The sequence below is a fragment of the Salmo salar genome, chromosome ssa12, assembly GCF_905237065.1.
Source record: "Salmo salar chromosome ssa12, Ssal_v3.1, whole genome shotgun sequence".
Taxonomy (NCBI): Eukaryota; Metazoa; Chordata; class Actinopteri; order Salmoniformes; family Salmonidae; genus Salmo; species Salmo salar.
The window spans coordinates 87,776,724-87,798,379 of record NC_059453.1 but is presented as its reverse complement, the minus strand read 5'-3'; the positions used below and the strand labels follow the sequence as shown (position 1 = coordinate 87,798,379).

Genomic DNA, 21,656 nt, shown 5'->3' with positions numbered 1-21,656 from the left:
AGGAGGCTTTCTGATCACACATGCACCCCTTCATTAGCCTCTCCACGTTCTAGAACAGTAAAATACTACAATATATTCGGCATACATACTTACGATTCTTTTTGCAAACATATGTATGTCTACAGTATGTGTGTATGATGATTCTTCACAATTGTGCTTCTAGTGTTTGAGAAATCAAGGAAGCATTTCTAGGTTGTGCTCAATTGTTCTTATCCAGGATAACCAATCAACTACTGGTAAGGAACACTGCATGACCTGGTTTTCTTTGCTTTGATGCAACTGACCAGTTTGTTACAATGACTTGAGGGCCCTTTCCCACTCCGCTCTCCCACTGTGCCTACACGCTCCACTGGCCTGATATGTGGGTCCCGGGGCGCCTGGGGTTCTTCTGAGACCCATGAAGTCATTTGATGGGTCTTAGCGAGGGGGCCTGAAAACAATGTAACGTCTTGTTCTGGCTCGTCAAAAGCAATACCACCACGCTGAGTCCATTGATGATGACCTCACTCCTCACTCCCAAGCTGCTCTGACAAGCTTTGTTCCTGTTGTGTAGACATTGTGGATGGGACTAAGTAGATTACAACATTTTGAAAGTATTTTTTTGTGTGAACATATTTATAATATGTAGCTGAAAGAATTGCAATTACATCAAGTATTTTCTGCCTCAGCATCACTGGTGCATAACCAACATATGAACTGCATGAGTCCTTGTAAAGAGAATGTTAGCACTCAAAGGTAGCTTACAAAAGACCCCAAAAACGATAATTTTTTTAAATTTTAGTCATTTAGCAGACGCTCTTATCCAGAGCGACTTATCCAGAGCGACGCAGTCAGCTAATTATACGGCTAAGTCATTTCCTGATTGTTCTGGACATTGTAACATGTCTGAGTGCTGGGTTAATGAACTAAGACATTGTAACATATCTGAGTGCTGGGTTAATGAACTAGGACAGTGGTTAGAAAACTTTTTATAGTCCTGTACCCCTTCAAACATTCAACCTCCAGCTGTGTACCCCCTCTAGCACCAGGGTCAGCGCACTCTCAAATGTTGTTTTCTGCCATCATTGTAAGCCTGCCACACACACACTATAAGATACATTTATTAAACATAAGAATGAGTGTGAGTTTTTGTCACAACCCGGCTCGTGGGAAGTGACAAAGAGCTCTTATAGGACCAGGGCACAAATAATAATATAATAATAATCAATAATGTTGCTCTTTATTTTGCCATCTTACATATAAAACCTTATTTGTTGATCAAAAATTGTGAATAACTCACAACAGGTTAATGAGAAGGGTGTGCTTGAAATTATGCACATAACACTGCAATGTTGGGTTGTATTGGAGAGAGTCTCTGTCTTTAATCATTTTCCACACACAGTCTGTGCCTGTACTTCATTTTCATGCTAGTGAGGGCCGAGAATCCACTCTCACATAGGTACGTGGTTGCGAAGGGCATCAGTGTCTTAACAGCGCTATTTTTCAAGGCAAGAAACTCTGAGCGCCGCCCTATCCCGAAATCTGGCAGTGGCTTCTGATTAAATTACGTTTTCACAAAATTGCTTGTTGCAATTTCAATGAGGCTCTCTTGTTCAGATATCGGTAAGTGGACTGGAGGCAGGGCATGAAAGGGATAACGAATCCACTTGTTTGTGTCGTCCGTTTCAGGAAAGTACCTGCATAATTGCACACCCAGCTCACTCAGGTGCTTTGCTATATCACATTTGACATGAGCTTGAGTTCATTTGCACACAAAAAGTCATACAATGATGGAAAGACCTGTGTGTTGTCCTTGTTAATGCAGACAGAAAAGAGCTCCAACTTCTTAATCATAGCCTCAATTTTGTCCTGCATATTGGAGAGCCTGTGGAGAGCCTGTAATCCTAGATTCAGATCATTCAGGCGAGAAAAAGCATCGCCCAGATAGGCCAGTCATGTGAGAAACTCGTCATCATGCAAGCGGCAGACAAGTGAAAAGTATGGTCAGTAAAGAAAACTAGAAAACAAACTTAACCATTTTAATTGTAGTGTCCAAAACATCTTTCAAACTGTCAGGCATTCCTTTGGCAGCAAGAGCCTCTCGGTGGATGCTGCAGTGTACCCAAGTAGCGTTGGGAGCAACTGCTTGCACGCACGTTACCACTCCACTAGGTCTCCTTGTCATGGATTTTGTGCCATCAGTACAGATACCAACACATCTTGACCACCAAAGTCCATTTGATGTCACAAAGCTGTCCAGTACTTTAAAAAAATATCCTCTCCTGTTGTGTTGTTTTCCAGTGGTTTGCAGAAGAGGATGTCTTCCTTAATTGACCCCCCATAAACGTAACGGACATTTACCAGGAGCTGTGCCAGGCCCGCCACGTCTGTTGACTCATCCAGCTGTAACGCATAGAATTCACTGGCTTGTATGCGAAGCAGTAATTGTTTCAAAACTTCTCCTGCCATGTCACTGATGCGTCGTGAAATAGTGTTGTTTGATGAAGTCATTGTCTGCATAGTTTTTTTGGCCTTTTCCCCCAGCATTGTCCCAGTCATATCCGTGGCAGCAGGAAGAATGAAGTGCTTCACAATAGTATGGGGCTTGCCTGTCCTAGCCACTTGGTAGCTCACCATATAAGACACTTCTAGCCACTTCTTATTAATGGTATCTGTTGCTTTTATACATGTCTTACTATTCGGAAGTCATCTTTATTCTCGTTCAAAAAACTCCCGTGGCTTATTTTTCAAATTGTCATGTTTCGTTTCTAAATGTCTGCGCAAGAGTGAAGGTTTCTCGCGAGAGAGTAATGGTTAATTTGATTAGATGTTAGTCATTTGACTAGGCTACCTGTGTTTGAAATTGTATTGTTATTTTGCTGAACAGTAATTTTATATTTGGCAGTGAAACTCCCTGTGGCTCAGTTAGTAGAGCATGGTGTTTGCAACGCCAGCATGGTGTGTGCAACGCCAGGGTTGTGGGTTTGATTCCCACGGGGGGCCAGTACAAAAAAAATAATGCATGAAATGAAATGTATGCATTCACTACTGTAATAAGAGTGTCTGGATAAGAGCGTCTGCTAAATGACTGTAATGAAATGAGGCTACTCAGGTGATAAAAAAAGCTCACCCAAATGTATAGCCCCGTTGGAAAATATAAATTGGCTTTTTGGAAATGTGCCACATTATTTTTTATTCTTTTTAAATATATATATATTAAAATGTGAATGACATTTTTATTTGGCGTACCCCCAACGGCATTGTGCTTACCCCAGTTTGGGAATACCCGAACTAGGACATTGTAACATATCTGAGTGCTAGGAGGGAGACACCCTTCCTCAGGAGAGGCCAGGGTGGACCAACATCCAGGATCCAGCCTCCTGCCGCTGCTTTCCCACACATCTGGAGACTAATCTGACTCTACGATAGACCAGCTGTGTGTGTGTGTGTGTGTGTGTGTGTGTGTGTGTGTGTGTGTGTGTGTGTGTGTGTGTGTGTGTGTGTGTGTGTGTGTGTGTGTGTGTGTGTGTGTGTGTGTGTGTGAGAGAGAGAGTAAAGAGACTATGGGGTGGACAGCTCCACAGCTGCCAGTGAACTGGAAAGTCTGTGTAATTATTCTCTGACGGCTCAGCTGCTGTGGCACAACCATGATGATGTTGCAACATATCAAAGATACAAAGGAACGTTCTTGCCCATTGTGTGTGTGTGTGTGTGTGTGTGTGTGTGTGTGTGTGTGTGTGTGTGTGTGTGTGTGTGTGTGTGTGTGTGTGTGTGTGTGTGTGTGTGTGTGTGTGTGTGTGTGTGTGTGTGTGTGTGTGTGTGTGTGTGTGTGTGTGTGTGTGTGTGAGAGAGAGTAAAGAGACTATGGGGTGGACAGCTCCACAGCTGCCAGTGAACTGGAAAGTCTGTGTAATTATTCTCTGACGGCTCAGCTGCTGTGGCACAACCATGATGATGTTGCAACATATCAAAGATACAAAGGAACGTTCTTGCCCATTGTGTGTGTGTGTGTGTGTGTGTGTGTGTGTGTGTGTGTGTGTGTGTGTGTGTGTGTGTGTGTGTGTGTGTGTGTGTGTGTGTGGTGTCAAAGAAAAGCAGAAGGATCCTTGATGTCCTACCATAAAAATACAACTCCTTTCAAACATTAATGAAATCATTGTGCTGAGTGGAATGTGAGCCCCAGGGTCCAGGATATTGTAAAAACCTGAATAGTAATGTGAGTGCAATTTCTTCTCCCAACTTTCCCCATATGCTGAATATTAGTATATTCCTGCTGAGCTCAATATGCTGGAGGGGAAGGCCGAAGAAAACTACTAAGTTATCTTGCTCGTTTCAGGTCTCACCAACGTGATTATCTTTCTTCCTTTTGTTAACCTGGGAGTGTTTTGTGTGCTAGAAATCATACTATTATATTGTTCCTGGACATACCACCATCAATTTCAAAATGTTCACAGGTGTTGTTTCCAATATGGCTGCCATAGATCAGCTGGTTTAACCAGGTGGTAAGGGTAGGCAACAACACATCTGCCACACTGATCCTCAACACCTGGGCCCCTCAGGGGAGCGTGCTTAGTCCCCTCCTGTACTCCCTGTTCACCCACGACTGAGTGGCCAAGCATGACTACAACACCATCATTAAGTTTCCTGACGAAACAACAGTGGTAGGCCTGATCACCGACAACGATGAGATGGCCTATAGGGAGGTCAGAGACCTGGCAGTGTGGTGCCAGGACAACAACCTCTCCCTCAACGTGAACAAGACAAAGGAGATGATCGAGGACTATAGGAAAAGGAGGGCCAAATAAGCCCCTATTAACATCGACGGGGCTGTAGCAACGAGAGTTTCAAGTTCCTTGGTACCGGTAACCCATTTATATAGCCTCGTTATTGTGTTACTTAAAAATTTTTAACTTTAGTTTATTTAGTAAATATTTTTCGATTTCTACACTGTTTCTTGTTGGTTAAGGGCTTGTAAGTAAGCATTTCACGGTAAGGTCTACACCTGTTGTATTCGGCACATGTGACTAATAAAATTTGATTTGATGAAGCTACACACTGATTACACTTATGAAGCCACATACTGATTACACTGACGAAGCCACACAGAGAACATTCTCAATACGGAATTCTCAATACATATTTCCTCTCAATAGAGAGCGGACCTCTCTTTACCCCATTATCAATACTGTCTAAGACACAGTGGTGGGTTGGAAGAGACCCCCAGGCCTGTCCTGAGGGGACGAGAGGCACTCTCTGACAAGAGGCGAAAGTGCGTTCCAGATCAAATCACTGGGTCCCTCAGTCCTGCATCTGTCCATTCAGCCCTAAAGACCACTCAACCACTCAACCTCCCACCACCCTCTCTCAGAGGAATACAGTGAGGGGCCACCACAGCCTCTCCCAGAGGAATATAGTGCAGGGCCACCCACAGCCTCTCTCAGGAATACAGAAGGGGCCACCACAGCCTCTCTCAGAGGAATATAGTGTTAGGGTCACCCACAGCCTCTCTCAGAGGAATACAGTGAGGGGCCACCACATCCTCTGTCAGAAGAATACAGTGAGGGGCCACCCACAGCATCTCTCTGTGGAATACAGTGAGGGGCCACCACAGCCTCTCCCAGAAGAGTATAGTGAGGGGCCACCCACAGCATCTCTCAGAGGAATACAGTGAGGGGCCACCACAGCCTCTCCCAGAGGAATACAGTGAGGGGCCACCCACAGCCTCTCTCAGAGGAATACAGTGAGGGGCCACCACAGTCTCTCCCAGAGGAATACAGTGAGGGGCCACCACAGCCTCTCCCAGAAGAATATAGTGAGGGGCCACCCACAGCATCTCTCAGAGGAATACAGTGAGGGGCCACCACAGCCTCTCCCAGAGGAATATACTGAGCGGCCACCACAGCCTCTCCCAGAAGAATATAGTGAGGGGCCACCCACAGCATCTCTCAGAGGACTACAGTGAGGGGCCACCACAGCCTCTCCCAGAGGAATATACTGAGCGGCCACCACAGCCTCTCCCAGAAGAATATAGTGAGGGGCCACCCACAGCCTCCCTCAGGAATACAGTGAGGGGCCACCACAACCTCTCTCAGAGGAATATAGTGAGGGCCACCCACAGCCTCTCTCAGAGGAATACAGTGAGGGGCCACCACATCCTTTCTCAGAGGAATACAGTGAGGGGCCACCCACAGCATCTCTCAGAGGAATACAGTGAGGGGCCACCACAGTCTCTCCCAGAAGAATATAGTGAGGGGCCACCCACAGCCTCTCTCAGAGGAATACAGTCAGGGGCCACCACATCATCTCTCAGAGGAATACAGTGAGGGGCCACCACAGCCTCTCCCAGAAGAATATAGTGAGGGGCCACCCACAGCCTCTCCCAGAAGAATATAGTGAGGGGCCACCACAGCCTCTCCCAGAAGAATATAGTGAGGGGCCACCACAGCCTCTCCCAGAAGAATATAGTGAGGGCCACCCACAGCCTCTCTCAGAGGAATGCAGTGAGGGGCCACCACAGCCTCTCCCAGAAGAATATAGTGAGGGGCCACCACAGCCTCTCCCAGAAGAATATAGTGAGGGGCCACCTACAGCATCTCTCAGAGGAATACAGTGAGGGGCCACCACAGCCTCTCCCAGAAGAATATAGTGAGGGGAGGCCACCACAGCCTCTCTCGGTCATCACCATAATTAAGAGACACTTCAAAGACTTTATAACTACTCAGAAGGCTTTTTTAACTACTTAGAAGGCTTTTATAACTACTTAGAAGGCTTTCATAGTGCAAGTGGTTTTCTGAATTCCTTTTCTCATTATCTGCACGCTGGGTGTTCCTAAACAGTACTAATCAGGGCAACACTTAGACCCCTCTCTCTCCATTACAGGCTCAGAGTGACTTTCGTATTCTCCTTTCATATTCTCCTCTTAATGTAGGTCCATGTTAGTTATACTGTAGGTTGACATTGTGGTGTGTTGTAGACAGGGATGGTTGCAAATTGATATTTTTGGCAGAATGACTATTCCAATATCCAATCCTCATGTCCCCCAGCAGTCTGAAAACTTGGTACTAAACATTTTCACAGACATGTCACTGTGAAATTAATCGTTATGCTCCTATTCAACATTTGAAGATACAAAACAAATACATTCTCCGGTAAGAATAAAACAGACAATGGAGTTTAAAGTCAAGATGTTCTAATGGCTTTTTAAACAGTTTTGACATACATTTCACGGCAAGTGTACTCCCGAGATGTAGAAACATTTTGGAAATAGTCATCTGCTGTATGGGATTTAAGAGTAATTTTGACAGTCAGGAAAACATATTTTCCCACATGTGCGTTTACGAAAAACAGTATTCATATAACAGCAGCAGTGAGATCCAGTTGTGACATACTGCTGGAGGAGATCTTAGGTCCTGATGTATAAAACAGGTGGGGAGTAATGAAGTGTTTACTGTACTGTATGTTGGCAGTCACTGTAGTGAGAACTAGTGAAAGGGGCTATTAACACTGGAATACTAGAACAACCAGTACATAGTTGCCTGGCATGGTGTCCTGTTTACTGAAAAACAACTCCTTTTTCAATATGTCCTAATTTTCTGTGTTGCCATAACTGACAAAAAGATAGGGTGTGATCTGTTACTAAAATAAAAGATAGGGTGTGATCTGTTACTAAAATAAAAGATAGGGTGTGATCTGTTACTAAAATAAAAGATAGGGTGTGATCTGTTACTAAAATAAAAATAGGGTGTGATCTGTTAGTAAAATAAAAGATAGGGTGTGATCTGTTACTAAAATAAAAATAGGGTGTGATCTGTTAGTAAAATAAAAGATAGGGTGTGATCTGTTACTAAAATAAAAGATAGGGTGTGATCTGTTACTAAAATAAAAATAGGGTGTGATCTGTTAGTAAAATAAAAGATAGGGTGTGATCTGTTACTAAAATAAAAGATAGGGTGTGATCTGTTACTAAAATAAAAATAGGGTGTGATCTGTTAGTAAAATAAAAGATAGGGTGTGATCTGTTAGTAAAATAAAAGATAGGGTGTGATCTGTTAGTAAAATAAAAGATAGGCTGTGATCTGTTAGTAAAATAAAAGATAGGGTGTGATCTGTTAGTAAAATAAATGATAGTGAGTGATCTGTTTGTAAAATAAAAGATAGTGTGTGATCTGTTAGTAAAATAAATGATAGGGTGTCATCTGTGATATAAAGTGGCTTATCATGGTTGAATCATCTGATAAGAACTCTTAAGGATCGTCCCCTTTTTTTCAATTTTTGCCTAAAATGACATACACAAATCTAACTGCCTGTAACTCAGGCAATGAAGCAAGGATATGCATATTCTTGGTACCATTTGAAAGGAAACACTTTGAAGTTTGTGGAAATGTGAAAGGAATGTAGGAGAATATAACACATTAGATCTGATAAAAGATAATACAAAGAAAGAAAAATGATTTTTTTTGTACCATTATCTTTGAAATGCAAGAGAAAGGCAATAATGTATTATTCCAGCCCAGGTGCAATTTAGATTTTGGCCACTAGATGGCAGCAGTGTATGTGCAAAGTTTCAGACTGATCCAATGAACCCTTGCATTTCTGTTCAAAATATTGTGTCAAGACTGCCCAAATGTGCCTCATTTGTTTATTAATACATTTTCATGTTCAAAACTGTGCATTCTCCTCAAACAATAGCATGGTATTATTTTACTGTAATAGCTACTGTAAATTGGACAGTGCAGTTAGATTAACAAGAATTTAAGCTTTCTGCCAATATCAGATATGTCTATGTCCTGGGATTTTTTGTTGTTGTTACAACCTCATGCTAATCGCATTAGCCTACGTTAGCTCAACTGTCTCGCAGGGGACCCACCAATCCTGAAGAAGTTTTAAAACATGGTCAGGGGACAGAATTGATCCTAACCATAGAGTGAAATGTGAATAGATTTCTGTTGAAAATGAACATGGAAATACAACATTATTGGACAGCATAGTTGGAACCAATCCCACCACCTGCATCCTGCAAAATCCCAATTCAACCTGTGATCCCAAGCAAAAAAAAAAAAGATTGTCTAGAAACATTTTCCAATGGTTTTATGTTTCCTCAAAGGATACCAGAGTACAATTGACCATACTTTCTACTATTCCTGGTATATGCAAAATCATGTCCAAATGTAAGTCTGTTTCTTCATACATGTGGCCTTTATGCCTTAGATGAGAGCTCCAGATCAGAGCGGATATATACACTGTATATACAAAAGTATGTGGACACCCCTTCAAATTTGTGGATTTGGTTACTTCAGACACACTTTTCTCAGAAGAGTGGAGGCTGTTATAGCAGCAAACTGGTGACCAACTCCATATTAATGGCCCTGATTTTGGAATGAGATGTTCGACAAGCAGATGTCTACATACTTTTTGCCAGTATGTCAGGACGGATTTAAACACAGATAAGTGTCTGAAAACGACTACAAATACCCATAACGCCTGCTCAGATAACCTTCTACAGCAGGAGGACTAGATTTGGTACCAAACCCTGGATGAGGATATTTGTGTAACACCTTAATCACATTAGTGTAGGACTGGGGCAGTAAACCCACAGACATATTTTCATTAAATTGGTTAAAAAGGATGTCTACAAGATGTTTAATGGAAGTCGAATCGAATGTGGTATCCAAAACCAGTTTGTTCTTTAATCCTCAAGCAGCAGTATACTTTGTCCCTGAGTTAAAAAGGCCAACCCTAATACTAGTACTGTACAGTGAACGTGGTGAGACAACGAGTGAATGTGACTCACCCAGGTCATCACAGCACACCTCCATGGAGTCTGAGGAGCAGTCACTCAGGTCCTCCAGAGAAGAGGCATCATCATCCTGGACATTCAACCTACACGCACAGCATGACCATCAATTTACACCACCATACAATTGTGAGGGAAATAGAGCTAACTGACCGAACAGGGACATTCATATAACACATATTTACACTACAATATTACAATATCTTTGCTATGTATAATAGCCTATATAATAACGTATTCCCACTAGGCACACACTGGTTGACTCAACGTTGTTTCCATGTCATTTCAATGAAATTATGTTGAACCAAAGTGGAACAGATGTTGAATTGACATCTGTCCCCAGTGGATTGTCTTAAATGTATTCCAGACATACTCCCAGTGAGTATACATTAAAGTAGAGCTGATGCTATCAGTGTGCCCTCACCTGAACCTGAAAGGTGCCACAGTGGCCATGTTACTACGGGCTGGCTCACTCCCTCTGCGTGGCACACTGACTGTCTGCCTGGTACCACCACCCTGGCTCAGATGGGACGCTCTATGTTTGTTGGTGGACATATCTTTTTTAGATGCGACCATGCCTTGGCAGGAGAGGTTCCTCGGCTCCCTCTGCTCCTGACGGGTGGTCATCAACACAGCGCTGATCAGATTCCCGTTCCCTGCTTTAGTGTTGGAGAGCCTGCTTTGGCCTGAGTGGAGATCACCACCAGAGAGCCTCGACAGGGCATCCTGCGCGTCTCCATTGTCGTCCAGACGGCTGTGGCGAACCCCGCCTGAGGCCCAGTTCCCGTTGGCATTTCTCCTGGTGTGAAGTTCTCGAAAAGCCTTCTGGGATAGAGCACTGCTGCTGCGGAGGTCCAGGGTGTCCTTGGAGCGTGGTGGTGTCTGTCTCTTGGGGACCTGGGGGCTGCTGTAGGCTGACCGGCTGATGGTGCCTCTCTCTGGGGCATAGGAGACTCTGGAGGAGGAGCCAGTGGGACAGATACCACCCCTCAAAGCTGCACCACTCAGCAGCTCATTTGAAAAGGATGAAGATGATGAAGAGTAGGAGGGATGCATTTTGGTGCTGAGTTGAAACTGTGCTGTGGGGTTAGATAGGGCGCTGCCCCCCTGATGTTTCGGGTCCAGTTTGGAGAGGGGGGTTATCCTCCGGGGAAGGGGGATTCCAGAGACCAGACCTGAGCCTGGTTGGGCCTGGGATATGGTCTTGATGTTCACACCGCCACTCATGGTTTTCTGAAAGAAAAATAATTACAAAAATTACATGATGTTCCTCATATTTCATATTTCAGCATTTGTTTACATGTGGATAAGACCAAGTGAAAGTCTCCAAACTATTACCATGCTACAGTTGATTGATTCTAAATGGTTGCGTTTTTCATGGTGTTTTCTTGACTACAAATGTTGGATCTTAATATGACCCCTTTCAAATCAAAGCAATTTTTGTTGATCACATGCTTTGTAAACAACAGGTGTAGACTAACAGTGAAATGCTTACTTACGGGTCCTTCCCAAGAATGCAGAGAGAAAGAAATTAGAGAAATAATAGAAAAGTCAATTAATAAAAGTCATAATAAATACACAATGAGTAACGACAACTTGGCTATATACACGCGGTACCAGTACCGAGTCGATATGCAGGGGTACGAGGAAATTGAGTTAGATATGTACATATAACTAAGAATAACGTGACAGATAATATAGAATTTCGTCATAGGAGGAAAATAATCCTGCGTTAGGGGTTTGTATACAACGCAGTGTTTATTTAATTTAGTTCTTTTTTTCAATGTAACCTTTATTTAACTAGTCAAGTCAGTTAAGAACAAATTCTTATTTACAATGCCGGCCTACACCAGCTGTCACTGGCAGTACCGTACCTTCTGTAGGCTACGTGCAAGCTACAAAGAGTCTCGTGCGAATTCATATGTGGATTATAATGAACTGACATATATGTAGGGGGTAAATGTATTTTTCGTTATGTTTTTATTTTTTTAGCAATTGTTTTATTATATGTTGAATGCAAGCAATAGGCAGAATCAATTATTTTGGTTGCCTTAGTGCCTGTGTGGTCATGCGGTTAAAAGCCACTGACCCCAGAGTCGACATATCTTCGAATTCGTCCCACTGCCCTTTGACTCATGGATGAATGTCTATTTTTGACGCATTCATTCCATGTGGTTACAGGGTTAATTCCGCATGGTTACAGGGTTAATTCCGCGTGGTTACAGGGTTAATTCTGTGTGGTTACAGGGTTAAAACATAAACAAGTCAAAGGTTAACAGTTTTGGCATTAATTCCCAGTGCTTAAGGTTAGGGTTATTGTTTGGGCAAGGGTTAAAACAAAACAATAAAAAACGACACGTCTATGTATCATTTGTACTCTTTGTGCTTTCTCGAGCATTGTTGTAGCACAGTGATCTTAGCAGCGCGCTCCAGCTCCGAGTGAATGCTGGGTGATCTAGTATCCAGACTGAGCCTACATTATGCCCAACAAGTTAATTGCAATTATTTAAATGTTTTCAAGAAGTTAACCGAAAAGTCTGATAATTTATACATCAGAGAAAGTGTCTCAGCGCAACAAAATCGTCTTTGGACAGTAGCAAATGCATTAACATCTTGACAGCTTTACGAAATGACATATTAACATTAGTCCTGCTTGCAAACAAAGTATTTCAAGATAAGTTCTCCCTCTGGATGGTATTGCAATCGGAACAACTTAGTCCTTTTATAACAGGCTAAGAGACAAGTATTCTGTGCAGTAGAAATCAAGTATTTCCTTGTTCACCACGGCAAATCTACTCTGGCAATTTACCAGATACCTTGTATGAATGGAAACTAATGTTGGTGTAGCCTACTGTTATTTGTTATCTATTTATGTTATCCAAAAGTGTCTGGTATGGTCATTTCTTATCAGGATCGGGGGTAAAATATCCCTGGACTGTCCATATTTGAAATGTGTAAATAAATCAGGTCAATCTGGGGATTGAGTTATTTGTTACAGAAGGGCGTGGGTTAGAATTGAACTCACACCGACATGGTACACCTATATGTGCACTCTGAAGGCAGTGGTCCTAATTCTGAAGGCAGTGGTCCTAATTCTGAAGGCAGTGGTCCTAATTGCTAGACCGACCCCAGGCCACTATTGATCTACATTTTGACCCTAGTATACACTTGACACTTGTTGTAGCCTAGTGGAGACCAATATCAATCTTGTGTTATTAAGCTATATAAAACCATGGCTGTTGATGTGTATGGCTGCATTTCAGATACAGTTTTGAGCATTTGAAGGGTGTAGAACTAGCACCTAGGCCTATAGCGTTTGAGCAAGAGAGAACATTATTTTGATAGCAAGCCCAGATCCCAATGACTTGACTGCCTCCGTGTGGAGAGAAAGAGAACTGCTCATTTTCAGGAACTCACGAGGCTCATTTGAATTTCCTGACGCAGCAGGTAAATTTCTACGACAACAGAGGGATTATGTTAAGATCCGACATCTGTCCTTCCTGAACATCAAGTATCAGTAGTTAGGTTACTGAACATATCATATGGAATCAATCAGAAACAAATTGAGGGGTGTTGTAGAGCTTCATGTGAGACTAGGGAGAACACGTGCGTGTGTCTATCTCATACAAAATATACTGTGGATCATATTCTTGCAATCCGTAGGAGATGGAAAATGGCATGCTTCTTGAAACAATTGTTCTACACTATACTGGATAACAGGTGTACCTACCAGGCTGTCTGTCTGACACACAGAGAAAGAGAGTGGGTTACTGTCTATAGATTCACTGTATGTCGTGTCAAAGATGATTTCATTAGAGGCTCGGGAATGCGTGGGGACGTGGGTACTTGAATTGAGTGTCATGAAAGTCACGTCAAATAAAATAGAATTGTGTTAATATTATAATTCCCATCATTTCGGTTGGAGCAGCTTTGCCAAAAACATATTCCATCATTCCTCTTTTCCCTCCAGTGAACTGCGTGCTGGGAGAGTCAGTGACAGACTGACATCGTTACAGAATGACATCGTTTGGCACACGCAGCAGGACTGCTGGCCCTTTAAGGTAGTGCCAGCAGCACCCCACCCCTCCCCAACTCACCGTCTGGCCATGTCCCTGGTTCATGCTACATCTTAAAATCAAATTGTATAGGTTGCGTACACATGTTTAGCAGATGTTATTGCGGGTGTAGCGAAATGCTTGTGCTTCTAGCTCCAACAGTGCAGTAATATCTAACAATTCACAATAATACACACACATCTAAAGGTAAAATAATGGAATTAAGAAATATATAAATATTAGGACGAGCAATGTCGGAGTCCGGAATATAAAAAGATATACGTGCTGGGATGTACAGTATAGACATTATAGACATTATGGACTCAACCCTGTGCTATGGTAACCATGGCCTCCCCATCAACACCCAGCCCCTGTCTACCACCCTCATATCACAACAATAGAAAACAGCAGCAGATATCTGTGTCGTGGGGGACTTGTTGACGTGTTCTGCTGCAGCTGCACATTAGATGGCCAGAGGCAATCACTATAAGATACTCAATGTAATATATAATTGGACCTGTAGTTTGATTTAGTCCTATTTGCCCTGCTGCACAACACATGGCTCCGTGTCTCTGTTCCAGATGACCCATTCAGTAATCATCGGTGTGGAGATAACCACAACAGGCCAGTGCCTTGAACAACCTGGAGGTACGACTAGTAAGGCCTGCATTTACACATGTAATGTAGGCATAGTAGGAGAGCAGCAGATGTTGCCACACACACACACACACTGTATGAACTAATGCATGTGGACATGCGCACACACACACACACACACACACACACACACACACACACACACACACACACACACACACACACACACACACACACACACACACACACTCACAGATACAGACACACAGAAACTCACACACACGTACACATCTGCACATGCGCATGCACGCACGTACACACACACACCACGCAAACACACACATTGATGAACATGAATCGATTTGACATTAATGACAATGGAGTGACAAGTCTCCTACACAGGGCCCATACAGACTTCCTCATAAACTGGGTAGTTCGAGCCCTGAATGCTGATTGGCTAACAGCCATGGTATATCAGACCGTATACCAAGGGTATGACAAAACATGTATTTTTACTGCTCTAATTACATTGGTAACCAGTTTATAATAGCAATAAGGCACCTCAAGAGTTTGTGAAATGTGGCTAATATACCACAGCTAAGGGTTGTATTCAGGCACTCCGCATTGCGTTGTGCTTAAAGACCAGCCCTTGGTACACCTCCTCGGGCCTTATTGATTGATTAAACATACTCTGCTAGCCTATAGTCTGCTGATTTGGTCTAAACTTGTCAACGTGACAGTGTTTGTTTATCAACATTTACGAACCCACTGTACCTCTGAATCTTGCCACAGATTATTATGACATCTAGTAGAATGCAGCCCATATCTACAGAGCACACCACACACCAAGATGTTAGATTGACAAGGAAAGCATAGAGATATCTCCTGTTATGACACACAGAGACCTAGAACCAGACAGGAGTGGAGTAATCACACAGAGACCTAGAACCAGACAGGAGTGGAGTAATCACAAAGAGACCTAGAACCAGACAGGAGTGGAGTAATCACACAGAGACCTAGAACCAGACAGGAGTGGAGTAATCACAAAGAGACCTAGAACCAGACAGGAGTGGAGTAATCACAAAGAGACCTAGAACCAGACAGGAGTGGAGTAATCACAAAGAGACCTAGAACCAGACAGGAGTGGAGTAATCACACAGAGACCTAGAACCAGACAGGAGTGGAGTAATCACGCAGAGACCTAGAACCAGACAGGAGTGGAGTAATCACAAAGAGACCTAGAACCAGACAGGAGTGGAGTAATCACACAGAGACCTAGAACCAGACAGGAGTGGAGTAATCACAAAGAGACCTAGAACCAGACAGGAGTGGAGTAATCACACAGAGACCTAGAACCAGACAGGAGTGGAGTAATCACACAGAGACCTAGAACCAGACAGGAGTGGAGTAATCACAAAGAGACCTAGAACCAGACAGGAGTGGAGTAATCACAAAGAGACCTAGAACCAGACAGGAGTGGAGTAATCACACAGAGACCTAGAACCAGACAGGAGTGGAGTAATCACACAGAGACCTAGAACCAGACAGGAGTGGAGTAATCACACAGAGACCTAGAACCAGACAGGAGTGGAGTAATCACAAAGAGACCTAGAACCAGACAGGAGTGGAGTAATCACACAGAGACCTAGAACCAGACAGGAGTGGAGTAATCACACAGAGACCTAGAACCAGACAGGAGTGGAGTAATCACACAGAGACCTAGAACCAGACAGGAGTGGAGTAATCACACAGAGACCTAGAACCAGACAGGAGTGGAGTAATCACACAGAGACCTAGAACCAGACAGGAGTGGAGTAATCACACAGAGACCTAGAACCAGACAAGAGTGGAGTAATCACACAGAGACCTAGAACCAGACAGGAGTGGAGGTAAAAGAGGACTATTTTTGCCATAATACTAGAATTACATTTGTAAAATTGTAAAACAGTAATATGAATCTGATCTGAAAAAGGCTAGACAGACTTAAATAGAGAGGACGGTTATTTTCTTACCCAACTGCAGATTTCCTCTTTCACGCAAAGCCAGGATAATTCCACTAAGCAGTCGTGCATATGTCAGTGTTCCATACCAACTGCTAACCACTGCAATGGGATAAACCTATGATGAAGAATACAATTGAAGACCCACATGCTGCGTTGGAGAGGGTGTGTGAGTGGGGGTCAGAGGATGCTGTACACAAAACAAGCCAATGGAAAAGCTAAAAAGGAGGGTTGAATGTATTGTAACAGGATGTTTGCAACCTCTCTTTTTCTCTCTTATTTAATCTCTCTGTCACACACACATTCCACACACATGTCACACCAACGCACACACACACACACTGACATGCACACACACACATACATATGAGCGTGCTCATACACAAGCGAACACACACATGCATGCACACACGCACGCACGTACACACACACCCACCCACACGCACACACACACACACACACACACACACACAGTGACTCATATTTTTTGTGTGACATGCCAAGCTGCAGAGGCGGCATGCACATAAGGTGTACAGGGGCACGTGCCCCCTCAGATTTGTCATGTAAAAATATACTATTTATTTTAGTTTTTTGTTGTTGTTTTTCTCTGTAATACAACTAGGCACTTAGCAATTGTATGAAGTTGTCTTTAGCTAGCCCAGATAGGTTCCCAATCTCCCGACCTCATAACTAGCTACCAAGAAGCTCTTTTTGGGCTATTCTAAATGTTCTGCCTAAAATACAAAAAGGCTCAATTCATTTTTAATTGCTAGTTGCAGAGCCCTTACCATTCAGGGCCGAGTCTTACTATCCAAAGTTGAGGGCATTTCAAGTTTAGTATAGCATGCACGCTTATGCATTATCTCTTTCTGTTGAACCTCAGTCTTGTAATGCCATTGATTCACTCTTGTTTCAATTCAGAGGGAAAAACTCAACTGAATAGTCAAATGTGAAAAGAAAAACTGTTGTTAGGGGATGTTCAGATTGCGGTTTTAATGTGATGGATCTACAAACAATCAATCATCTTTAAGATAAACTAGATTGAACATTGTGAAATTACAAATAGCTCCTTATATACAGCAATTAACAGATTTTGTGGTCTCAAATCAGTGCGCTTACTAACATTCTTCAATAACAATATGGGGAAAATGAATTTTTGACGATGGAAAAGGTGGGAATGTTGTTCCCTTGTCATATACATTTCTACATTTACTTTCAATATAGCATTAAAAATAGCTTTCCAGATTGCATCCGCGATGCAAATATTGGGTGGCGACTAAAACAGCCTGGTCGAATTTGGGTCCCGAGGCCAAACTATTTGAGAACCACTGCACTACAACTGACCACTACACTCTTAGAAAATAAGGTACTGTCTAGAACTTAAAAGGGTTCTCCGGCTGTCCCCATAGGAGAACCCTTTGAAGAACCGTTGTTGGTTCTAGGTCGATCCCTTTTGTTTCCAAGTATAACTGTTTTAGGTTCCATGTAGAACCCTTTCCACAGAGGGTTCTACATGGAACCCAAAATGGTTCTACCTGGAACCAAAAAGGTGTTTTCCTGGAACCAAAAAGGGTTCTTCTATGGGGACAGCTGAAGAACCCTTTTGGAACCCTTTTTTCTAAGAGTGTTGGAAGAAGGAGAACAAGCTTTATATAACAGTCCTGTCCTCATATATCTGTTAAATTTAGATCAGAGTCCCAGATTCCACACTTCCACTGCCACTTCCTGTGCTGTGTGTCCTGGGTCTGTCAGATTGGAGCTTATCAGACAGGGGCAGAAACAGGGGGGCAGAGACAGGGGGACAGAAACAGGGGTGCAGAGACAGGGGTGCGCGCAAACACACTCACAGATGCACAATCAGACACAGAAACAGAAACAGACAGTCACACAAACACACACACACACACACACACACACACACACACACACACACACACACACACACACACACACACACACACACACACACACACACACACACACACACACACACACACACACACACACACACAGACAGATAGGTAGATGTGTGGGGACAAGAGGGAGCAGCAACACAACACTGTGGCTCGTCTTCCATATGACTAAAGGCCCCCAGTGAGAAGACAGTGGTTTGAGAGTCTCCATGACAGAAAGCTCAAAGCTCTGATTTATCTTATAACATGGCCTCCAGCAGAGAGGCATCAGTGTCCTCCTTCCCTTTAACATCTCTGTCTCATGACGATCACCATCTTGAGTGATTGGAAAATGAGCTGGTTGACAAGAAAGAAGCACGTATGGTGTGTTTCACATATTTTGAATGTTTTCCATCATTATTATATTTTTATCTAGAAATGCTCATGTTATTTATGGTTTAATATTATTGTAATAGGATCATTGCAATCCTTTGTTCTAATTACCATGATGAGGATTTAACAGATGAAGCTCAAAATGATGAAACTGGATCTAGAGTCTGATTAATATTCCATATGTTCACTAACCGAAAATGGCTATAATAGAATTAATACAATCATTCTCTTAGTTTTTTTGCCTGCACAAAGTTGGAGGCAATGGAGTGTATTGTGTATATGATTGCATGTATGATATGTGTAGGTTACTTTCTGAATTATTCACAATACTGTAAATAGAACATTCAAATAACTCCCTGTCTTTGTTCCCTGGGCTGTGGACTAGACAAACCTGATGAGACATCGATGTCCACAGAGGGGAAGAGGTGACATGCCTAGAGGCTCAGTGGTCAGTGTTTTAGACAGGACAGGACAAAGTGTATCACTAGGTCACCCGTCCAAAGCTGGGTCCCAGTGTTAGCATTACAGCCACCTGGATAACAGCCTGGGATAAGCCTGGGAGCCAGCCCTTCCGTTTCCCAGAACAGATCGCTACTAATAACATTGTTCCTCTTTCACTCAAGCTAGTCAAGCTCACTCCTCAATCCGCCATACAATCTAATACAATTACGGCAGCTATGCAGCAGCCAATCTCCTGAAGGAATGTGTGTGTGTGTGTGTGTGTGTGTGTGTGCGTGCGTGTGTGTTTGTGTGTGTACACAGTATGCGTGCATGTGCGGGATACAATAGGTTGGCTGAAATTGCTATCTTGTGAAAGCAAGAGGAGTCAATCATAAAAGTGAGAGTTGCAGCTATACTTTCCCCACTTGTCATCCATTTAGCTGTTATACCATGGTCTCCCACTACTGAGCCATATACTGTAGAAGCACGTCTATGTAAGCAGTTATCAAATTAGCTATTGATTAAAACAACCAGGTCACCCATGATACAAGTCAGTATTTGACATCCATCCATGTCTGAGGACGTCGGGAAATGACATGGAAACCGGCCACTAGGGGCAACAGTGAGTGCTGTTACCTTCAAATAGGTTTCAATTTTGCATTGGTTATGGAGGATGGGTGTACGGACCTGCCGCTGGTGCCAAAGGTAACATGTTCAAATCCAGTAATAGAAAGCTGTTTTTGCAATTTTTGTTTTAAGCCTATCCCAAACTTTAGACTGTCATTGTAAATGAAGAATGTGTTCTTAACTGACTTGCCTAGTTAAATAAAGGTTAAAGAAAAAATAAAAAGTATAAAAAACATTAACTCTTACCATAACCATTCGGAGTTAATTCAGAATTCTGAGTTAATGCCTAAACTTAGCTCTAACCTTAAAAATGTGGAGTTAATGCCTAAACTGAACCTTAAAAACATGTGACATTTGGAACAACTTTGAAATTTGACATTTGAGAAACATGGATGAAAAGCTAATTCTGAAGTGAGACTGTGAGAGCTTGAAAGATTCCCAACAATACAGTTTGTTATCATTGTTGGTAGCGATCTGGTCATCCGGAATCACAACAACTCAAGGGCTTCTGCCCCAGCAAAGCATGCCCATCATTTTCGTGACGTTGTCAACTAACCCATCTCTTAACCAATTTACTGCATGGTGATGTCACCATGGATGGCCGAAACTGCCGACCATGCAAACCTGCTGATTAGAAAGTCCTGTGTAGATAGTATTTTTAACCAGCAACTCTCAGGGAATAACACTAATCACATTTCTTAACACGTTTACAGTGTTAGTTTCATCAGCTGTTGTACAATATGATACAAAACACAGAAAAAACTGCAATTTAAACACTAAATTCTGAGTGAAAAGCTAAACTCCGACAGTATATATAGGATTATTCCTGAACCTTTGTCTTTCTCTGCCACAGCCACTGTAGGTTTAGGGAGGGTGTGTTACTAGTTTGGCGCAGAAGGGACATTTCTTCCATATTAGTCCCATTAAAGGGCTAATCCACCCAGCCCTGGGCCACGGTGATGATATCACAGCCACCCAGCTGAGCTCATGCTGCAGGGCAGTTTACAGGGCAGCAACACATTTCCAATGACCAGTGTTCGACTTGGACTGAAATAGTTGTCGGTACTCATTTTGGGTGCCGGTACTGTTTATATTCAGGTGCAGGAGCTCCACAATACTTTTGATCTAATATTCTAGAAGAGCTCAACAGTGGAAACTTTGAGGTGCCGGTACTCAGCTTCGTTGAGCTCCTGCCCAAGTCAAGCACTGCCAATGACACTCTTATAGAGGATATTATGTAGCATGAAATCTCTCAACTGAGTATCTCTCCCACCAAGAAGCATGATAATGTAGAGAGACCTTGGCAATGTTAATTTCTCTTTATAGCCACCAATGATCTTGATTTTTTTGTCAGTTGACTCCTTTTACACATATATTTTCTGCTTAGTCACAAACAGGCTTTTTAAAAGAACAGACTTGCCAAATCCAAAATGGCCAAACCTCGAAGGGAGTCGTCACAGCAGGGAAAGTACACCCTGCCAGCGCCAATCAACCCTGTGCCATCCCACACAAACAAGCAGGACCCCTCCAGTCAAAGTGTTATGTAACTAACAGTTTTTTCAATTGAACTCTGACTATTACTGCAGGAATAGAAGGATGTAGTGCAAAGAGCATTGATGATGCCGAGAGCGTAGGTGTGGGACCATCATTCTGAGCTGCTTAGCCTACATCTCTGTTACTGTATGTGGGCTATCAAGTAGGTCAGTAGAATACCAAATGGTATAAAAGTGAAGGAAGAAGCACTGGATATTGAATAACTGCCGTTCTGCAGCTATTTTACCATATATGGCGCAGTAGAAGTGAGATTCAGTTCATGCATATGAAATCAAAACATGAATTTCTACTTGTATCCTCCTGGTGCAGGTAGAGGTGGATGAGA

General features: G+C 42.8%; 1 protein-coding gene across 10 annotated transcripts in view; it reads right to left on the bottom strand.

The window, feature by feature from the left end:
- Nucleotides 1-16,565, bottom strand: part of LOC106566024 (neuron navigator 1) — a 126,516-nt gene extending 109,951 nt beyond the window's left edge. For all 10 annotated transcript variants that reach the window (XM_014133812.2, XM_014133816.2, XM_014133813.2 and 7 more), the window contains exons 1-3: nt 16,437-16,565; nt 10,197-11,005; nt 9,770-9,858 (exon numbers count right to left, since the gene is read on the bottom strand). In XM_014133812.2, coding sequence (XP_013989287.2) covers nt 9,770-9,858; nt 10,197-11,005; nt 16,437-16,496 — 958 coding nt within the window. In that variant the 5' untranslated portion in view covers nt 16,497-16,565. The remainder of the gene's footprint in view (nt 1-9,769; nt 9,859-10,196; nt 11,006-16,436) is intronic.
- Between the last annotated feature and the right edge of the window lie 5,091 nt (nt 16,566-21,656).